At 30.7% G+C, this 22,500-nt stretch overlaps 2 protein-coding genes across 5 annotated transcripts in view; one reads left to right on the top strand and one right to left on the bottom strand.

Annotated features, from left to right (window-relative positions):
- LOC124957821 overlaps nucleotides 1–2,099 on the bottom strand; it is a 4,498-nt gene extending 2,399 nt beyond the window's left edge. Inside the window, exons 1-3 of one of the 4 annotated variants that reach the window (XM_047515193.1) lie at nucleotides 2,017–2,099; nucleotides 1,703–1,937; nucleotides 1–69 (exon numbers count right to left, since the gene is read on the bottom strand). The exon at nucleotides 1–69 is cut by the window's left edge and continues 352 nt beyond it. In XM_047515193.1, the coding sequence (XP_047371149.1) occupies nucleotides 1–50 (50 nt within the window). In that variant the 5' untranslated portion in view covers nucleotides 51–69; nucleotides 1,703–1,937; nucleotides 2,017–2,099. Of the gene's footprint in view, nucleotides 70–257; nucleotides 687–1,286; nucleotides 1,521–1,702; nucleotides 1,982–2,016 lie in introns of those variants that run through there. The other 3 variants (XM_047515192.1, XM_047515191.1, XM_047515194.1) reach the window with 3 other exon arrangements.
- Nucleotides 2,100–13,662: 11,563 nt separating this feature from the next.
- LOC124947308 (angiopoietin-2) overlaps nucleotides 13,663–22,500 on the top strand; it is a 37,299-nt gene continuing 28,461 nt past the window's right edge. The window contains exon 1 of the mRNA XM_047489300.1: nucleotides 13,663–15,332. Within this exon, the coding sequence (XP_047345256.1) occupies nucleotides 15,160–15,332 (173 nt within the window). The 5' untranslated portion in view covers nucleotides 13,663–15,159. The remainder of the gene's footprint in view (nucleotides 15,333–22,500) is intronic.

The raw sequence follows: 22,500 nt of genomic DNA, 5'->3' as shown, positions 1-22,500 counted from the left end.
TCTAAAAATTCTTCTCTCTCTAGAACAACATGACTTTTGTTTTCTGACATCTCGTGGATTTGATGATATCTTTTAAAAAGAGAAAAAAAAAAAAGAAAATAATAATAATAATAATAATAATAATGATGATGATGATGATGATGATAAAAATAAAGATAAAAATAAAAACAAAAATAAAAATGAAAGAGGAACAAATCGAATTGGTCCAACGAAGTTAAAATATCTTCACGAAGAAATCACGAAGGTAATCGTCGTACGAGAGAAAGTTCGCTTGGCAGGATTTAATCTTCGATCTTACGAAGAGAAGGAGAAGGAAAAGTAGAAGGAGAGGGAGGAGAAGTAAAAGAAGAAGAAGAAGAAGAAGAATAAGAAGGAAAAGAGGAAATCCTATCCCAGATGTATGACCAAGCGTAGAAACGAACGGTCTCTCTCGTAAGAGTTACAAACTGATACTGTCGACATCAGAATATGACGATGATCCTATTCTGAGTGACTTTATCTAAGGGGAAGTTTTATTTACTTTATCACAACACAACTTCCAAAGAAACTGCTCTAAGGAATAGTTCTGAACAACTGTTTTATACAAATACCAATTATTTGCAGGATTTAATCAGTACGGTATGTGCCGTTAAGATTTCATTGAAAGAAACGTAATCGATCAAAGGTGAAAACAATGACTAATCATTATTCCATATTAAAATAAACATAAATGGTTATTTTTATCGTGAAGTAAAATTATGGTCTCTCTCTCTCTCTCTCTCTCTCTCTCTCTCTCTCTCTCTCTCTCTCTCTCTGTTATTCTTTCGTTATGAACGATAATTTTAAAATTTAAACGCAATAAAGTAAAAATAAACTCAACGTATGTACATATACAGAAGCTCAACATGTGTTCAAAAACTTATGAATCCAAGCACGTTCCAATGTTTTTTTAATTTTTCTTTTTCTTTCCTAATTGCTTGTTTAATCATCATTCCAATCCTAATTCGTAACATTCGTTAAACGTTATCAGACATTGGTGTTGCACAAAAGAAAATATTTTTTTTATTATTAACTCCTCGGAGAATAATTCTCGATTTGTTTTAACAATGATAATATTAAGATAATTATGGCTCGATTCTAAAGATAAAGAATTTATCAAATTTTTTAAGTATTTTATGACACCAAATAAATCCTAGTAAATTTTAAGCTAGTATAAAATATATGATAATATAAATATTGATTTATTTATCATCCTGCGCTTTGATCTTGCTTTTACAGAAGAGATAAGATCAGTTTGAAATGATCACCTTGACCGAGATATTGGCCGAGTTTGTACTCTCCTTCGTGGTTTGTGTTCGAGTTCTCGGCCTCGTCGAGATCGTGCTTCTTCTTTTTATTTTACTTTTTCTTCTTCTTCTTCTTCTTCTTGTTCTTCTTGTTCTTCTTCTTCCTCACATTGCTTAGATCATTATAGTAAATACATACTTTCTTTGAGATAAACGAATAAACTAGCGACTACGAGTATGCCAATCCAACTGTTACTTTTGTACAAAGAAAATACAATAAATACAAAATTGTAATATAATATAATTTTTATTCCTTCTTTTTGTGATATTGTTTTTCTAATATACTAACAATTATATTTTTTAAATTAATCATTGTCAACCATTACTTAAGTATAGGAAAAACAAAGGATCAATACAAAATCACAATATACACTTACTTTTTGTTCCGTCCTTGTGATATTTCCTTTTTTTTTTCTTCTTCTTCCTCTTCTCTATCTCTAATTCACCAACAATTTTATTACCCTTTAACGTTTGAGAATTTTTAATTATTCGTTATCGATGTGATTAAAATTTCATTTCTCTGTCGATTCGATATGTAGATAATCGCATTCATTGTTCAGGAGAATCTAACAGTTCCACTATTGTTCCGTTTATTCCACAATTGTTCACGTACTGGATATAAATAGAGAAATGTCTTATAAAGAAAAACAGAACGATGTTGCCGTACAAGGTCATCGTGCGAAGTACTTACGTGTAATTTGTGGCAATATAAATCATACATATGTAGATATGTATGTATGCATGTATGTATGTATGTATATATGTATTTATCCGTTGAAAGTGAAAAGCATAGGATAAATCAACCTTCGTATACGTTTGAAAAATTTTGTTTTATTTTTAATCGATAATATGTATTTAATATAGCATGATCATCGAAAGACGATCGTTGTAAATCACGTTTTATTAAACAAGTACGAAATAAAGTATTTCGACTTTTTATTCTAGTAACGTTTACACGTGGACTACGTTAATGTCTTTAAACCGGATTCATTTATTTCCCTTTCTCACTTCTTGTCCAACTTGATCTGGTTCATTCGAACACACCAGCCAAGGATCACAATGAACGGCCAGACCAAGGTAATCCTTCGATCCCAAGATCGACCTTGCCGACCAATCGAATCGATCATTTTTCTTAACTTGTTCCAAAATAAAAAAAAAAAAAAAAAAAAAAAAAAAAAAAAAAGAGAAAAAAAATAAAAATTAAAAAATCAAAAAAAGAAAAAAAAAAAGAAAAAAAAAGAGAAATAGAAATAATCGTTTTTATCGGAACATCGTACTTCAAATTTCCTTTATCTTTCACGAACAATGAAATATAAAATCTTTCTGAAAAATGAATATAAGTTAAAAAAAGAATAGGCTTGAAATTTTCTTACAAGAATCAATTTTTCTTTGAACGAAGGTATACGTGGATATAAAAAAATTATAATTTAAAAAAAAAAAACCAAAAAAAAGGAAAGAAGTTCCAACGAAGGTTCTCTTTTGTATTTTTAAAAATCTAAAAGAAAGAAAAAAAGAAAAAGGAAAAGAGAAAAAAAAAAAGAGAAAGAAGAAAAAAGAAAAAGAAAAACAAAGGAATCTTAAAATTTCTTAATAAGAAATTAAACCCAACTTAACTCAAATATATCTATTGATATTATAAAAATCTAATAGGTCACTACGAAGGTTAAGAACTAATCGTATACTACGAGATAAATAACTGGTTCCTTAAAGTAGGATACTCTCTCGATATAACTGTGTCTGTCCGTCTGTCTCTCTGTGTGTGTGTGTGTATTTATATATCCGATAAATTAACATTGAAATTATCGTTAGGAAGAACAGGTACTTCTCTCTCTCTCTCTCTCTCTCTCTCTCCTTCTTTCTCTTACTTTTCTTTTCCTTGTTCCATCGACGTTGAACTTTCTTAAAAAAAAAAAACAGTTAACGAACAATTTTCCTAATTACAAACTCTCGCTAATTACATCTTTGGAAATGTCAGTCATCACGTAGATTAGGTATATACACACACACACACACACACATATATATATATATATATATATATATATGTGATGTTCCACATATGGTTAGACTGTACAAGGCCGTAGTCCTCGTAGTCTCAATGGTTGGTTTGTGTCCTAAAGGAAATCATTAAAAGACTTATCCAATGCGTGCGATAACAATCACCATGATGGCTTTGTTTTCTCGTTTCGTTTGGACACTCTCTTCGAGGACATGACACTAAGTAAGCGAATCGAGAAAACAACATGGTATTACCTTTTTCTTTTACATAAATATGAACTTTTAAAGAAGAAAAGAAAAAAGATTATATAAATTTAATATATTCGTTTCATTCATAATCATTATATTATATTATAAAATTCTATTAGATGACATTAAACGCGTTGTTTAGATATTAGTGTTATCGTGAAATCATCGAATGGAAACGGATTTAAACTTTTACATGTTACGCACGATAAAGTGTATATACTCTTTATGTATGTACATACACACACACACACACATACACACACACACACACATATATATAGACACATTAAGGTTGGAGTAAAACAAATTATTATTTTTTAATTACCGTGAACAAGCAAATTATAACAAGGATTACGTTTAATGAATTTTGATGAAATTACCAAGCAAACGTTCGTCCGAGAATTAAGAAATTTTGTTCATCTATCTATTGAAACGAAACATCTCTTGTTTTTACTTGTCTTGTTTTTAAGAATGATACATAGATAAAAATGTTGAGATATTGAAACATTAGATATCTATTTCGCAAAGAATTCTTTTAATGATACGATTGGAATTTGTTGAAATAAATTTTACGATCTATAATAATGCAATTTTCGCGTGAGCTTGAGTGAAAAAAAAAAAAAAAAGGAAAAGAAAAATAGAAAAAATTCACAAAAGTTGAACAATTAATGTACAAAATGAAATAATTATAGAGCCATCGAATCATTTTTTACGAATGTTAATTTAAATCATCGAAAATATAGAAATTTTTTGAACTGTATGAGTTGTCTGAACTGTTAGAAAAAATTTCAACACCTAAGAGATATCGAATGTGGTTTCAACACGATGGATATCCGGTTTATAATGTATCAATACGTAATGCGTGTATGTGTGTACGTTTAATATAGTAGTATATACTAGTATATGCGAGTTTGTATTCCATATACTATATTTTCTTTCTTTTTTCTTTTTTTTTCTTTTTCTTTGCACTTATTTTACACACCATTTATAAAAACATTTTCGTGATTCAGGTTCAATCTCTAATTAGATGTATCAAATTAAAGGAAACACCAGTGGTATATCTTTGATGGGCGGGCAAAAGACTAGATGTATGTACTTAGACAAGTTTTGTTCGAAACAGGATAATTATACTAATAGATTCTACAATATTGTCCTTAGCTTATAATTATAATAATACATAATACAATCTCACTTCTTTCACGCTCTTTTATCTAAAAGTTTAATAATTAATATGAAACATTGAACATTTTGATCGAAATAATGTGAATCATTGTTTTCGAAAAAAGAGAAAAAAAAGGGAGAAAAAAAAAAAGATAAAAGGAAAAAGAAAAAGATAATGAATATTTCTAAATTGGAATACGGGATGTATATTTTACAAATCCATTGGTATTAAATATATGTGCATACATATTTTATCAACTTTTCACCTTCACGATGTAACATTTGATCCTACATTGCATTTTGATTTTATCTCATAATCATTGGTTATATATAATATTATATAATATATAGAATGTATAGTAATATATATATATATATATATATATATATTATTGTATAGTATATATTATATATAATATATATATAATATTGTGCATACTATATACTATATACTATCCTATACATATACTATACGTGTGTTTGTTTATTACATTATTTATATATACCTCTGAATATGTACGTAACGCATAGAATTTATTTATATATACCTTTTGAACGATCAAGGAGGTTGGTCACCTTTGGTAATAACTGGGAAGAAAGGCAGTTCGTGACGAAAGGCTGCACCGTGTCATGCCCGCCGGGTGGTCAAAGCTAACGAGAGAGAAAGAGAGAGAAAAAAAAGAGAGAGAGAGAGAGAGAGAGAGAGAGAGAAAGACGCGTGGACGTTAAAGAGAAGAAAAAAAGTGGGGAGGGGGAGAGTCAATCGTGGTAAGCATTTCACTAATTAAAGTTCCGTTGCGCTTGTCGAAGTCCGCAAATGTTCTCTCTTTCCTTTCCTCGTTTACTTCCTACGTTAGAATACTTATCGTCTTATTATTTTCAATAGGTTTTGTTTTCCTTAACGAATCGCGATTGAAAATATTTCTTTAACGTCAATTTCATAGCTGTCGTAGCTTTTGAAATTTAATGCTATCTGCCCCCGGGTCTTTCAAATTTTCCGCTTTTTTCTGCCGATAATGACGGTGTCCTTTCGTTGTTCGAAATTACCGACCGTGCATCTAAGTACATTACCGTGAAGTTTTTTTTTTTTTTTTTTTTTTTTTTTAATCTACTTATTTGTTTATTTGTTTATTTGTTTTCATTGTTCTCCTTTTTTTTCCCCCCCCCGTTCCTTTTTATTTGACACTTCCGTGTAAGAGAATAAATTAAAAAGAAAAAAAAAGAGAAAAAATAGAAAAAGGAAATAGAAAAGAAAAAGAAAAAAAAAAGGAAATAGAAAAGAGAAAAAAAAGATATGTTGATAATGATTAATTCGATGGAAGTTAAGAATGCGTTAAGTCCGTACCCATGTACATGAATACATATGTAATATCGACGACGATGTTTACGCTAACGGGAAAGTAGAACATGCTGTATGCTTCGTTATATTTCGAATTACGGATTCATTGAAAAATAAATCAAACGGGAGTGTAAGAAGGTCGTGCAAAGTTATACGAACACTCGCTTACAAATTACTAGGTGATCCATATGCAATTGTCATCAATATACAAATACATGAACATCTACATATACATGCATACATACATATATACATACATACATACATACATACATACATACATACATACATATATAAATACATACATGCATACATGCATATGTACATACATAAATATGTAAGCGTTTAATATGTGTGAGGATAATCCGTGCGTGACTGGATAATTTGCAAGATATTTGCATAACATCGATTAAGAAAAAGAAAGATAAAAAAGAAAAGAGAAATAGTAGTAGAAGAAGATGAAGAAGAAGAAAAAGAAAAAAAAAATAAAGAATGAAAGGATCTGGAGCGATGATCGTCGATGGTAATACAAACAGTACTGAGAAATGATAATTGTCCAATTGCATGATTGAGATTAGATAGATGTTAGATGGAAAAACAAAGATAATTAAGTAATGGTACCAAGAATTTTCTTCGGTTCAGTTTAACGTCGTCATCTTTTGTCATCATCGTTTTAGATCATCATTGTTACCGAGAATCATTATAAGCCTTCTTCTAATGCAGTCATGCCGAACAAGGATGTTGAAACGTTTTAAAAGAATTTTCTTTTCTTTTTTTTTCTTTTCTTTTCTTTTTTTTTTTTTTTGTTTCTTTTCTTTTTTTCTCTTCTCACTTTTGCTGGCAAATAATAATCATTCCTTGTTACTTTGGGTTAACGAACTAAAAATCTATTCTCTTTGATATTAAAATCAATGGTCATGCTAATAAGAATGATGAAACATTTTATCAAGATTTCTTTTATTTTGAAATATAATCGTTCCTTTTGTTCCGTCGAATTATTATTAATATTATATGATAAAATAAAGATTAGCCTTTTTCTTTTCTTTTGAGATTAAACTTATCAATCGATCAATGATCGATTGGTTTGAATTATTTTATTAAAAAAAAAAATGTCTAATTAGGAATTTCATCAAATATTTTCTCAAGGTATTATAATTTTATTTTTCTTATTACATATGTATGTATGTATGTATATATATATATATATATATCAGTATAATTAATTTGTTTTTTTAATAATTCATTGTATTTGTTTTTAATAATTTATTGTATTTTTTTTTCTTCTGCGATTCCTCTTCGAGGATATTCTTCTCAAAGAAATTTTATTAATCATCCTTAAAATAATATAATTATCAAATATGAATTATCAAATATGTTAAAACCATAGAAATTACATCGTAAGCTTTTCGTAATAACATTTACGTGTAATATTTTATAATAATTAATTTTACAATGAGATCTTAAAGAAATCATATCAGATCATTTTAAAATCTAAACTTATAATATCTATTTCTTAAATGTACATATTACTTAGCATAGATGATCGTTCATCCAACATAGATATTAATTAAAAGATATTTTATTGATTAATAAACATAAGATTACATTGTAACGTTCATTTGATCCAACGTAATTATCGATAGTATTAATGTTAAAAAGAAAATATCGAGATATACGTAGATAAATTATATGATATAACGTTCAGGAAGCTGGTTGGTTAGTTTTGCGAGGGAAGCTGTGAGAAACTGTGAGAACTATCACGGTCGTGTACCGTACATACATACGTTCGTGAAAGAAAAACTTGTCTCTATAAAAGTGCACATCTCCTACATTTCTCTCTCTTTCTCTCTCTCTCTCTCTCTCTCTCTCTCATACTCTTACTCCTGCACTTACACTCTTACTTACTTTTACTCTACTATTCCTTTACTCTCTTACTCTCTTACTCTTACTCTATACGTTTCTTGCTATGAATCGTTAATAATTTTTTCATCGTCGATTCTAGTTCTATCTTGGTAACTCGATCGAACGATATATCGTTGTTTTCCTTATGAAGAAAAATCCCTGGAACGGATCGACCTCTCCTCGTCGAGAAACAACATACTCGACTTTTCTACGAAAAGTTCAGCCACCAGTTCGACACTCTCCTCGAGTTTTCTCAAGCATTCTCTCTCTCTCTCTCTCTCTCTCTCTCTCTCTCTCTCTCTCTCTTCCTTAAGCTCTATTTTGAACTATCATTCTTCTGACTTTTGCGTAAGCAGGCGGTATCCCTTTCGGGATTCGCATTAAATCAAGGATACAAGAAGTGCATTTGCAGAAGACGGAAAACCGGTTGCACCGATAGGTGCCACTGGACTCGAAAGTCCACGCTCTCCGCCTGTATAACACCGTGAAGGGAAAGAAGAAAGGAAGGAATAATAATAATAAAAATAAAAATAAAAATAAGAAAAAAAAAAGAAAAGAAAAAGAAGGAAAGAAAGAAAACAAAAAAAAAAAGGAAAAAGAAAAACTTGAAATACGAGGAGGATAGGCGTCAGTGTAACAAAGTATCGGGACTTGTAAGTCGGATGTTGCCGGTTCGGCGATCGGATTACGATTCCAACAATGTTGACATAAAAAGAAAAAGTAAAAAAAAAAAAAAAAGGAAAAAAAAAGAAGTAAAAGGAAAATATTCAGTACAAACTTTCGTCGAAAAGGGAAGTAGCCAATTAAGTATCCTTTAAATGACGAATCTAGAAACTAAAGTTGGTAGAAACTAAAAGAAGAAGAAGAAAAAAAAAAAAGAAGAAAAGAAAAAGAAAAAAGAAAAAAGAAATAAAAAGAAAAGGAAAAGAATTCAAAATCAAACGTATTAAAAAATTAATAAATAATTCATTCTGAACAATACCGAACACGATTTAAATGAGATAAATGGATATTGATATAAATAAAAGTAAATAACACATTGTTGATAATAACTCTCGATATAAATACGATAAAAGTTATTATTCGATCGATCTAAAAAGAGGAAAGAAAAAAAATTAATAAAAATTAATAAATGCTACATTTTTATCGATGACTAACTCCGGACATAAGTAAGACGGAGATTGTGTTTCGATTGATATATAAAAAAAAAAAAAAGAGGAAAAGTAATAATAAAAATAAATAAATGAATTCTCAAAAATAACGGACTCACGGATTATGTTATTATAAACGCGATAAGGATCATCTTACGATCTAAAAACTATGAAAAAAAAAAAAAAAAAAAAAAGAAGAAAAAAGGAAAAAAATTAAATTACAAAGTAACATAAAGAAGAAAAAAAAATAAGAATAAAAAATGATATAAAAAATTACTGAATATAAATTCATAACGACAATGGACTAGTAAACAGGATAAGGATAAAAAAAAAAAGAAAAGAAGAAAAAAGGAAAAAGAACAGAAAATAATGATACTCAAAATTAATAAATATAAATTCATTCTTAACGAACTCTCGTAAACTTTGTAAGGATCATGTCTCGATCCTATGGACCGATCGATCGATTTATAAAAAGTAGAAAAAAAACACAAAAACAAAAAAAAAAAAAAGAAAACGGAAAAAACGATAGCCGAAATTAATAAATATAAATTCATAACGAGATAATGGATTGGTTGTAAACGGGTTAAGGATCATGTTTCGATCTCATAGATCGATAGGATCGGTCGATCGATCCGAATTGCCCAACGTATTCTCTAGAAGAACAGAAGATCGTAATCCTGCAGATAGCAACTAAGAATATTTCGCTCGACGTTGTTGTTTCAAGGCAATAGACCGTTCTCCGAGAGTCGCGGTTCGCGATTCGGCCTCAGTCCGATAAATCCAGAAGCAAGGAGGGAAGGAACGTAAGAAAGGAAGGAAGAAATCGAAGTCTAAGGAATCAATGATGAAGAAGGAGAAGGAGGAGAAGGAGATGGAGGTGGAGAAGGAGGTGAAAGAGGAAAAAACGAAGGAAGGAACGAGCCTCGCCTGCAGGCTACTTTTTTAAAATACAGTTTGTTCTCCTTTTATAACGCCGAGATACGAGTAAAGAGTTGCAAACGGCCATAGGACTTACGTAACTCACCGTAAATCCATTCTTTTCTACCCCCTCACCTTTTCCACGAGAGTTTTACGTTCGTTGCTCATTCCTTCGAAGTACTTGCGAACATTCTTCGATCCTTTTTCCTTTTTCTTTTTTTTTTTTTTTTTTTTTTTTTTTCTTTTTTGTTTTGTTTTTGTTTTTTTTTCTTTCACTTTAACTTAAGCGAAATGTAATATAAAACGTGTATCGTTTTATTTCAATTAAATATATATACGCGTATATTCAATATCTAATAAAAAGTAATATGTTGATGATAATGAGCATTGTTCGCTAATCGAAATAATGTCAAAAGTACATATTGAAATTTGATTGAAATGAGTATTATTGATTATTTATCAAAATTAATATAATGAATATATTTCCTTTTCTCTTTTCTTCTGCTTCTTCTTCTCTCTTTTTTTTTTTTTTTTTTTTTTTTTTTTTTTTTTTTTTTTTTTTAATAATTCTTGACATCTACGAACTCTACGAACGATTCGGTCTAATAAACTTGTGTTATTTCCATATCTTCTACGGAGGGTCATTTATCTGTACTTAATCGAGCGAGCAGATACCTCGGCTTTACTCTCACTAAACATTCCCTCTATCGTTCTCCTCCCACGATTCGCTCTCAAGAATTTTTGCTTTCGATACACGATGAATAACGCGTCTCGTGCCCGAGGACATGGAAGGGGTGGAGTGGTTTAATATAAATCATCGTGGTGAGTGTAATACGTGTATAGAAATGGTAACTTGACTAGAAAGGGTGTTGATTTTTTCAAAGTCAAGAATTTCAAACAGTCCAACGTCATCCTGTAACAATTTACTATCTAATTATTATGATATATTAATATGTTGAAAAAGATAGTATACAAATTTATTTAATAAGTTATTATTAAATAATGATTTTTCAATGAATTCATTGAAGATTCGTAAAAAATTTTCAAATCTTTACTCTCGTATAGAAATACAAATTTTCTTACGATATATTATCATTAAGAAATAAAGAACAAGAAAGAAAAAGGAAAAGAGAAAAAAGAAAAATGAAAAATGAAAAAGAAAATAAGTATTATAGGAAATATAACGACTGGAATATATTTATTATAGAAGTGGAAACTTGACTAGAAAGGATGTTGATCTCCTCGGATTCAAGAATTTCCAACGATTCAACGTCATCTTGTAACAATTTACTATCTAATCGTTATATATAAATATATTGAAAAAGACAGCAATACAATATTGTCATTATTAAATAAAGATTTTCAAAGATTGAAAATTCGTAAAAAAATTTTTTATATCTTCACTCTCGAACAGAAGTAAAATTTTCTTACGTATTTTTACCATTGAAAAACATGAAGTAACAAAATAAAATTAATATAAATATCATAGTAAATTTAACAACGTATATTGGAATATCTTGAAGAAATAGAAATTCTATTAGGGATAAAGTGTATTGGTTTTCTCAAATTAAAGAATTTCGAATAATTCAATATCTTACATACAATTAAGATATAAAATATATCGGAAAGGAAAATATGAAATTTTATTATTTATAAAATAATAATATGCGAATAAAATTTATCGAAAGATCGATGTTCGATGATTGAAATTATTTACTCTTTAATAGATAATTTTCCAATGTATTGGAAAATTATTCCATGAAGAGGAATAAATTGAAGAATAAAAAAAAAAAAAAAAAAAAAAAAAAGAAGGAAAAGAAAAAGGAGGAAAAGAAAAAGGAGGAAAAGAAAAAGAAAAAGAAAATAAGGATTGAGAAATCTTTTGAATTTCGAGAGTTCCACGTAACGGGTACGTGAACATTCACAAGATAGACAGGTGACTCCGTAAATATCGTAGAAGCACTTTATCCCATTCAGTTGGCCACTACGGATATTACGGCATCGTGGAGCACCATTTATAATCACGCTGTTATCGAGTGTCTAGAAATTTACATAATATTTTGGTCAGCACTCGGGCGAACCTTTCTACGCGAGATCGAATCGCGATGCTTATATACTTACGATCGATCGTGATTGACTCGAACGCACGATAAATTACACGAAGTATTCGAACGAAGTAAATGTTTAAACATTGTCACTTCCTTCTTGCGATCAAAAAGCAAAAAAAGAAAAAAGAAAAGAAAGGAAAAAACGAAGAAGAAAAAAAAGAAGAAAACAATGTTAATGTCATAATTCCGTGTTACATACGAAAATATTTGTAAAATGGCCTCTAACGTTTTGTCCCTCAAAACGACATTTTATAGATCGACATTTTATAGATCAATACGTATTACATATCGATAGATCTCGTTTCCCTTGATTTAAACTTCATTCTTGTTCACTTGATAATAACAACTTCATTACCCTGAAATTATTCTATGAGGAAACTAGCATAATTAAAAGTAAAAAATCAAAGCACGAGAATGAAATACAAAATAGTCCTTGATCAATAGTCTTTGTTTGAGAAATAAATAAATACGACATAATTCATTGTCATATCTTTCATGTCAGATCTTTTATTATTGATTTTTAATCTTAGTCTCTCTCTCTCTCTCTCTCTCTCTCTCTCTCTCTCTCTCTCTCTCTCTCTCTCTCTCTCTTTCCCTCTCTCTCTCTTTCTATCTCTATCTTCGTTGCAAAAGGTACGTTTAAAATATAATTGATAAATTAATATATGAATCAATCAATGTGTCAAATATTTTGTTCATATCATTTACAAGGTTGACACCGTGCATTCTAATAAGACGAAAGGTCTGACGCAAAAAAAAAAAAAAAAAAAAAAAAAGAAAAAAAAAGACGAACCAAAAAAAGAAAAAAGAAAAGTATTACAACAAAAGTCTTGCACAATCTTTGAAAAAAGAAAAGAAAAAGGAAGAATAAAAAACTCAAGAAGAAATAAAGAAATGAAAATAAAATAAATTAAATTATGTAAAATATATATAAATCCATGAGAGAGTTGGTCGATAAAAAAAAGATAATTAAAACAAAACAAACTTTTCTTTCTCTCTCTCTCTCTCTCTCTCTCTCTCTCTCTCTCTCTTTCTCTTTCTCTTTCTTTTTACATCCCGATAACAAATCCGATAAGAAAGACAAGAAACGTCAAAATCGTAATTGCAAAAGAATCATCAGACCGTGTTAACGACGCGGGCAGTCGGTTTTGAATACCCCACCCTTTCTTCCTTTTTGAAGAACTAGAAGAGGGGAAGAGGAAAGACGACAGAGAAGGTGGTATAGACTTTGGCGGGCACGGGATCTCGCGTGAAAGTAAGTCTTCCAGTTGACTGAGAACGCGTGTCCACGGTCCTGTCGGTTTGCTTACCTCCGTGAAAGAGAGACACGCCATATCGAGAGGGTGGGGTGAGGAAGCAAGGAAAAGAGGGAGGTAATAAGAGAAAGAGAAAGAAAGAGAGAGAAAGAGAATAAGAGAGAGAGAGAGAGAGAGAGAGAGAAGAGAAAAGAAGAGTAGAAGGAGGAGAAGGAGGAAGAGGAGGAGGGAGACAGGGAGAAAGAAGGAGGTGGAGAAGAAGGAAAAGAAGAAGAAGGAGAAGGAATCGGATTTATCTGACTCTGTACAAAAAAAAAAAAAAAAACAAAAACAAAAAAAGAAAAAAAAATCAACAACAACAACGCACAGAGTTCTTCCTATCGAGCTACATATTTCAAAGCAACAACCCTACTTTTCCATCACTATGGCAAACTCTTTCCGTTGGCTACCGGCACACCGTGTTCTCCCGAGCGTTCGATAGCCCCGGATCGGAGGAGGCTTGTCGTTCTCCTCCCGCGTGCGCCGCGGCCGCACACTCTAAGGGAGACGCGGAAAGCAACCGGCTCGACACTTTGCCAGACGCCGTCTTTCAGGACGGATCGAGAGTATCGAACGACATCGTTACTTACTTTTTTTTTTTTCCTCCTTCGTTTAATTCCGCGTCGTCTCGTTTCTCGTCATAATCCAAAACCCTTCCGCCCACCCCCTCCTTCCAATATCGCCACCACCACCATCACCACCAACCCACCTTTTTTTTTTTTTCTTCAAAAATCACGATCCCCCATTTTCGAACCATCGTTTTCCAAGTGACTACGCGCTCGTTATTAATCGTATTATATACGATTTTCTTTATATCCGGAGTTCGGAGATCGATAAAATTTACGGGGATTTCTTCTTTTTTTTTTTCTCACTTCCTTCCCCCACCCCCCCTCTTTCAAATCGCCAAACGAGAATATCGGTGAAAGAAATTGTATTTGAACGATTCCGATTCACGGAGAACATGACATTTGATTGTAATTTCGTTAATCCCTTGGTCGTATTTTTACGATAAAAAACAAAAACAAAAAAAAAAAAAAAAACAAAAAAACAGAAGAAAAAACAAGAAAAGAAAGGAAAGGAAAAAAAGAAAAGGGATAGAAAAAAAAAACGGCAATACCGATTATTTAAGATTATAAACTTTGCAAATATCGTACGTGTCAAGGTTAAAAAAGGATCAATAACGGTCGGGAGAGAAGAGAAACCGGATAATACACCGGGTTTCGTTCGAACCTGTCGATCCTCCTACCGTGGAGATTCGTACGACGGTTCTTGATCCATCTCGATCGTCGCGAGTGACTCGAACGAGATCTCTTTGATCGTATACGAAGAAGAGAAAAGTGCTCGACGTGAATTTTTGTGACTGACAATAAGAATCAAGTGCATACAGACAAATAATTGATATTGTCTTTTCTCTTTCTCTCTCTTTCTATCTCTATCTCTATCTCTCTGTGTCTCTTTCTATCTTTCTATTTTTTTCTTTTGATCGAATCTTCTACAGTTGGATATATTAAAAAGAGTGACAAGGAGGACGAGTTTGTATAGTGTTTCTCAGCGAAAAAGTGCCGATAACTTTCTCTCTCTTTCTCTCTCTCTCTCTCTCTCTCTCTCTCTCTTTTCCTTCCTCTTTCTCTTTCACTCTTTCTATCTTTCTCTTTCTCTCCCTATCTCTACTCTTCTCTCTCAAGCGGCAACGAGGTCGAGGGTTTCGTGAGTATGAGAGAGGTGGCAATTATCGCCGTTTGCCTTCTGGGCTTCGTCACCGCCGGGAGTCCTAGATTGCCCAGGACCTCCGCGGATCAACGCAACACTCGCAATGCCAGTGTCAACGTTAACAATGTCACCGGGAACTCTCTGTCACCACCCTCTCGCGGTTCCCAAAGGAACAGGTAATTTCAACACTTTTGTTTTTCTATTTTCTATTTTCTATTTTCTCTTTTCTCTTTTCTCTTTTCTCCATTTACTTTTCTCTATCTCTCTCTCTCTCTCTCTCTCTCTTTTTTTCTTTTTTTTGATTAATCAACTATCGTGTTGATAAAAAAAAAAAAAGAAAAAAGGAAAAGAAAGGAGAAGAGAAAATCGATGATGACACTCTTTCAATCGTGAAGAAACTCGTTACAGTTAATCGTTAAATCTCCAAGTATATTTTCAATATGTGTTTCATCTTTAGAATTATCTTCTATCTAATGAAAATAATTAATGTTTCTTCACGAATGAAGAAAATTTTCTTCACGTATTTATCACGATTTGAAAGGGATCGCATGTAACGAGGCTGTTTTGTATTTTCGCATAAATACGATCATCTATCCGTGAAGATAAAAGAGTATTTTAATATACATACGTGCATATATGTATGTATATATACATTCATACATGTGTGTGTGTGTGTGTGTATGTGTGTGTGTGTGTGTGGAGTAAAAAGCAAAATTGAACATAAAGTTTTTACGGGAATAATTTTTTTTTCTAAATTCGACTGAACGACTCGATCTCTTTTGAAATATTAGAAGAATTAGTTTATTAGAACGATGAGTAAAAAAGAATTTCTCTTAAATTGCCATTGGTCGGAATTATGAAGAAAAACGTAAAGTTTACTTTTTACAACTATTTTATCTTGGCCTATAATGAAAATTTAAACAGCACCTTTTGAAGATTTATTTTCTACTCTATATATATATATATAGTAAGAAAAAAAAAAAAAAAAAAAAAAATATATATATATATATATAACGACAGACATACCGACTCTGTACGAAGGACAGAAAAGACCGCTCACTTTTGTCATTTCTCTCTGTCTTTCTCTCTCTCTCTCTCTCTCTCTCTCTCTCTCTCTCTTGATCGATATAGTTATATCTTAATCATTTCTACAACATACGATTATCCTTGAAAGACAACGAAGGAATTTCATAGGAGCACGAGGTGTCTATATCTTCGATAATTCTCGTATTACACGCAAGTAGAACGTGTTTTATGTAGAACAATATTTTATATCGAAATCCATTTACGGAGCTCGTTGTTGCACGATATTAATGAATTTCCCCTTTTTTTTTTTTTTTTTCTTTAGTTATACATCTTACCGTTTGTCTCTTAATTTAAAAACATTATCATATTTTTATCAACGTATAGATTTATACGGCAAGACGTTAAATCTATAAACGCATAATATATTTCATTTTATATGTGAAATTTGATTTTTGAAATTCTCTTAGAGAGATTTTATATATTTCTCTTTCTTCTTCCTCTTCTTCCTCGTTAGAAAGATGCGGAAGTTTCGTGCGATCGTTCGCGTAGAACGTCTTAGAAATTCTTATTAAGACGATGAACTGACGTAACGATCGAAGAGAGAGAGAGAGAGAGAGAGAGAAAGACATAAAGAGAAAAAGAGAGAAATAGAAGATATCAAAGATTGATAGAAAATAAATTGACATCTAAAATGATGAAAACTCATACGTTCGTAGAGATCTCTATAAGGATGATAAAACTGTGAAATAAGATTATATAAAATAAATATGAAAAAGAGATGAAAAAGGTAATAAATATTTGTGGTACTATAAATAAAGTCTGATAAATAAAGTATTTATATCGTTATTGGAATCAACGATTTATACGAATGTACAAGTCCATAGAAACTGACCTCTCCTTCGTATATGTATTACTACTATCTCCCGACAAACGAATGAACGAACGAACGAACACCTACTACAAAATGCAATGCGAATGTGCATTACTTCGTTCCTTTGCGATTCAAACGAGAAAGTATACACGTATGGAGGTAACTTTAAGTATGTGTAATAGATACAGTACGTTCATGACCGTATTGTATTATTGCGACGTCCATAAATTTTCGTGCACGGTGCAGGAAGTAAAAGTTCGACGTTTATTATCCCACCGGCGGTAGATATCATTGCAAATCAAATATTGCAATGTTTAAACGTATCTAATTCTTTGCTTTTCGAGATTGATTCGATTAAAGGATTATTATTGATCGTTTATTGATTTGATAATAATCTGATAAAAAAAAAAAAAGAAAAAAAAAAGAGGAAAAAAAAGAGAGAAAAAAACATTCCTAATTAAGAATTAAAATATGATCGTGGTCTCTTTGAAGAAAATAAATAACGCTTCGTGTAAAAAAATGATAATAATTATCGAATTATCGATAGGCCGTTGTTGATTTCACGTTAATCACTGATTAAAAAAAAAAAAAAAAAAAAAAAAAAAAGAAAAAAAAAGAAAGAAAAAAAATCAACAATTACAAGTGAATAAAATTGTACGTCGTAGTTAGTATTTAGTATTAAATATAAACGTAGTTAGTAATTTGGTTTGGTTTAAATGCATCGTGGTCTTCCAAAACAAAACAAAAAAAAAAAAAAAAAAAAAAAAAAAAAAAAAAAAAGAAAAAAAAAAAGAAAAAAAGAAAAAATTAATGTTCCAAATACAACTCCAAGATACCTACCTTGTCCTGTTATAAAGCTGCAACCGCAGCTTCGTGAATCATACAAAACCACAACACAGTATGCGATATTCTGCGTGTAACGAACGGGGTGAATGGGTGGTTTCGTGGTCGATGTATAAATAATAGGATCTCGCCGTGACAGGAAAGTATATGCTTGGGTTTATAACAATGTACTTCGTGCGGGAGTTCGAAAAGAAGAAAAAAAAGAAAAAAAAGAAACAAAACGAAAACAAGAAAAAAGAGAAAAAGAAAAGAAGAAGAAGAAAAAAAGAGAACAAGTGTTCGAGCATAAGAGAGAATCGTGAAGAAGAGGATCGAGGATCGACGAGGATGCAATATATCGATCGAGATTCCTCGATCGAACGTCACGATCCAAGACGAGTATGTGCGCGCACACACGCACAAACACATACACACACACACACATATATATAAATATATTTATCCACGTCGCCAGGTTGCAAAATATTCTGACTTCGTGTTTTATATCCTTTACGAACAGATACGCCATCTTTCTTTATATCTATTCTTTTTATCAAGACTTTTCTAATCCTATGTGTAGATGAGATAAGTACACACACACACACACACACATATATATATATATGTATAAATAATACGTATGTGGGCCGATTTAAATAGGTACAGATATATATTCATAAAACGTGTAACAAACTCGGTAAACGTAACGTTTCGATTTTACGAGAATATCTTATTGACTTCTCGATATCTCGTAACATGAGAATTAAATAATAAACGTTTAATTACTATTATGTAAGAGAGGACTCGATTTTAAGGAGGCCGTGTTACCTTTCCACGCATACGCCTGCGTGGTCACTGCCACTCGATGTCGTGGGAATAAAATCGTTATCTTCTGAGACGTAACGTAACGGTACATACATACATACATACATACATATATATATATATATATATATATATATATATATATATATATATATATATAGTATTTTATAGTTCGGCACAGGTAATATAATCAAGTCGATTTCCACGAAACATTCGTATCACTTTTTTCTTCATTATCGGTACTGTTTCAAAATTTTCAAATCTCATTAAATGAATAATACGTAATAAAAAAAAAAAAAAAGAAGTATCGATACCTGCACGAAAAAGAGAGAAACAGATATATAAATGTAACACGTATATGTATGGTTAAAAAAAAAAAAAAATTTACTTAAGATGACCGAAAAGAACATACTTTAATGAAACGTCCATATTTACATCCTTCTTTTATTATTTTAAAATTAAAGAAAAAAAAAAAAAAAAAAAAAAAAAAAGAAAAGAAAAAAAGAAGAAAAAAAGGAAAGAAAATATAAACGAAACAAGTCTCGTTAAATGAATAATACGTAATATAAAAAAATGTAATATCGATCGATACGAAATCAATGAGAATTATTTTTTGTACCTATATGAAAAAAGAAGACATACATACACACACACACACACACACACACACACAGAGAGAGAGAGACAGACAGACAGACAGACAGACAGACAGACAGATAGACAGACAGACACAGACACATATACTTACTTACATAAATATATATATATACCTACACTTAAAGAGACGTACTTAAGAGATACAGTGTGACTGAAAAGGACGTCATAATTCAAGTTCGCCCTTATTTGTCAAAATCATGTTCGACTCGAACCAAAGACTCACTCACTCACTCACTCACTCACTCACTCACTCATTCGGTTGAGATGAAATAAAAAGGAGAAGAGGGAGAATGAACGCCTCGCAATAATTTATTTCCAGTTCCTCTCTTGCATCTTTGCCTCGATCGTGCATGAAAGAAAGCAAGAAAGAAAAAGAGCAAGGAAGAGTAAGAAAGAAAGAAAGAAAGAAAGCAAGGAAGCAAAAGAGATAGAAAGAAAGGCTGGAACGATCGGCTGGAAGAGATAGCCGTACCTTTCGTTATGTAAATGGCCTATAACTGTATGGTAGGTCTCAGCGGTCTGTGCCTTCGATTATGAAACGTTTAACGCGCGCGCCACGCGTATACCGAACTCGTCGTTGCTGTTGTAACTTGGCACGCATCAAATGTCAATGACATTAACTTTTCATACCGCGCCCCATCGATCTAAACAGGATAGATCTTAGTCTGTCTGTCTATTTGTCTGTTTGTCTGTCTGTCCTTTCTTTCATTCTTTCAATCTTCTCCTTCATTTTATTTACTTCAATTCTTCGTTAATACTCGTACATTGAATCTGTACGATTATAGATTATTCATCAATGATCGAATTAAACAATTTTGGAATTTTCATCTTTTTATCTTTCAAACGTGTTTTTCTCTTTTTTTTCTTTTTTCTTTTTTCTTTTTTTTTTGCTTTTGTTTTGATGCTGTTCTTTCTTAACCCCTTTAAAGATTCCCTTTTGTAACATTTAATTTGTATAATAGGATCTAAAAATGACTTATCTTTATCAAGTCTGTCAATTTTGTATTTATCTTTATTAATTATATCATTATTATTATTATTATTATTATTATTATTATTATTATTATTATTATTAAATTTTTAATTTATTTGATTTTAATATAAAATAATTGTTATCACTCTGATGATCATTATTATAATAATATATTTATAATTTTTATTTATAATTATTGTCGCGTTAATTATTATATCGTAAAAGAAGAGATTTAATATTCGTCGATATTTTTTTTTCGAACGAGCCCGGATACATTGTTCTAGTTTTAATAGTTCGAGGGTATACTTTCTAAAGTAGAATTATGACAATAAATTCTTTTATATCTTTTCTAAATATATAAAAAGTTATATAAAAACGAAAGTGTGAAAAGTATACGAAAAGAAAAAAAGAAAAAAAAAAAAAAAGGAATAAAAAAAAAAGGAAAAAAAAAAATTTTATGAACGTTATTAGAGAGATATACGTTGTTCTGAACAAAATTAATTTGATAGTCAACGCTTTAACGACTTAATGAAAAAAGGAAAAAATTAAAAAAAAAAAGAAAGATAAAAAAGACAAAAAAAAAAAAACCAGAAGAAAAGCAGAAAATAACAAAGGAATTAGAAAAGAAAAGAAAAGAAAAAAAAAAAGAAGAATTGCATAAGAAAAAAAGAACAATCTTTCTTTCGAAAAAACTTAACTCTCTTCTTTTTCTTCCTCTTCTTTCTTTTTCCCTTTTTCTTTTTTTTTTTTTTTTCTTCTTTTTTTAATTTCATTTTCTTAGGAACATTTATTCTTTTCCTTTCCCCTCCCTCCCATCCCCTCTCTTATTTCTTTTATTATTACACTTTTAATTTCTATCATTCGTTTGCATTTGGTTAGAAAATTGTGTGCAAAATTAGATACGTTCAAATCTATGTAAATTGAAAGAGATTCGTTAAATCATTAAATCAATAAATTAGTTTCCAATTTATTGCAAGAAAGAGCAAGCCAACGTTTTCCTACTTCGTAATATTTGAATCGAAACGTAAAAAGCTTATAAGATACGAGCAGTTTATACGTATGTATACGTACGCGATACGAATTACGGAAAGTTCGAGTATCATTTAAAATAACATGGCGAGTAACTAGATTTAGTAATTTTTCTTCTTTCCTTTTTTCTTTTCTCTTTTTGTTTTTTTTACTTTTTTTTTTTTCTTTTTCTTTTTTATTTTCCCCTTCATCGTCCACTTTCTCGTGCGACCTTTAAAATTTATCGACATAGTCGTAACGACGTGCAATCACGTAAAATTTATCGATAATTAGTCTCCTACAATCTAATTCTACCAATGCGTAATCACAAATTGAATTTCTTATTAAAAGGAATTAGAAGAGATAGAAAAAGAAAGATAGAGAAAATAGATAGATAGAGAAAGAGAGAGATAAAGATAGACAAACAGAAAGATAAATAAAAAGATAGTTAGAGAGATAAAAAAAGACATAAAAAAATGTAGAAGCTGTGACATTTGATGCGTCAAAAGTCAATATCTGATATAGCAATGTGGCAAAGGTCGCAGAAAAAGAAAAACAAAAAAGAAAAAAAAAAAAAAGAAAAAGGAAAAAGGAAAAGAAAAATACATTAGACGAGAGTATTATATAATATGTCCCATGAATCTCGTTAATGTCGAATGTAAAATATAAAGTAAATAATTAGCACAATTTAACTAATTTTTTTTTCTTAGACACTAAACGATCGGCCTATCTCTAAAAGGAGATAGAAAGAGAGAGAGAGAGAGAGAGAGAGAGAGAAAGAGAGTGTGTGACTTAGTAGATTAAAATTAGAAATTCGATTAAATGTAGAAATTTCTAAGCTCGGGATAAAAATGAAAAACGTTCGTTATTTAATTCAACAATATAAATAATTTTCCATGAACTTCGTATTAAATAATTAATACGAAATTGATCATGCGATATTTCAGAAAGTTACAATATTTTTAAATGAAGGGTATAGATATAATAATTATATCTCAATGAGATTAATTGATTTCAATATCTCATTCAACCTCGTTCTAATGAACTAGAATGAACTCGATGTCATTGTATCAATGCGGCGGCAGCTTTTATCCTTTTTAAAGCAAGCTTTAAGAAGAACGAATGAGAAAGGCGACATTAGTGTATATACAACATCGACGAA

The sequence above is a fragment of the Vespa velutina genome, chromosome 2 (assembly GCF_912470025.1).
Source record: "Vespa velutina chromosome 2, iVesVel2.1, whole genome shotgun sequence".
Lineage (NCBI taxonomy): Eukaryota > Metazoa > Arthropoda > Insecta > Hymenoptera > Vespidae > Vespa > Vespa velutina.
The sequence above is the reverse complement of the archived record's forward strand: the minus strand, read 5'-3'. Positions and strand labels throughout refer to the sequence as shown.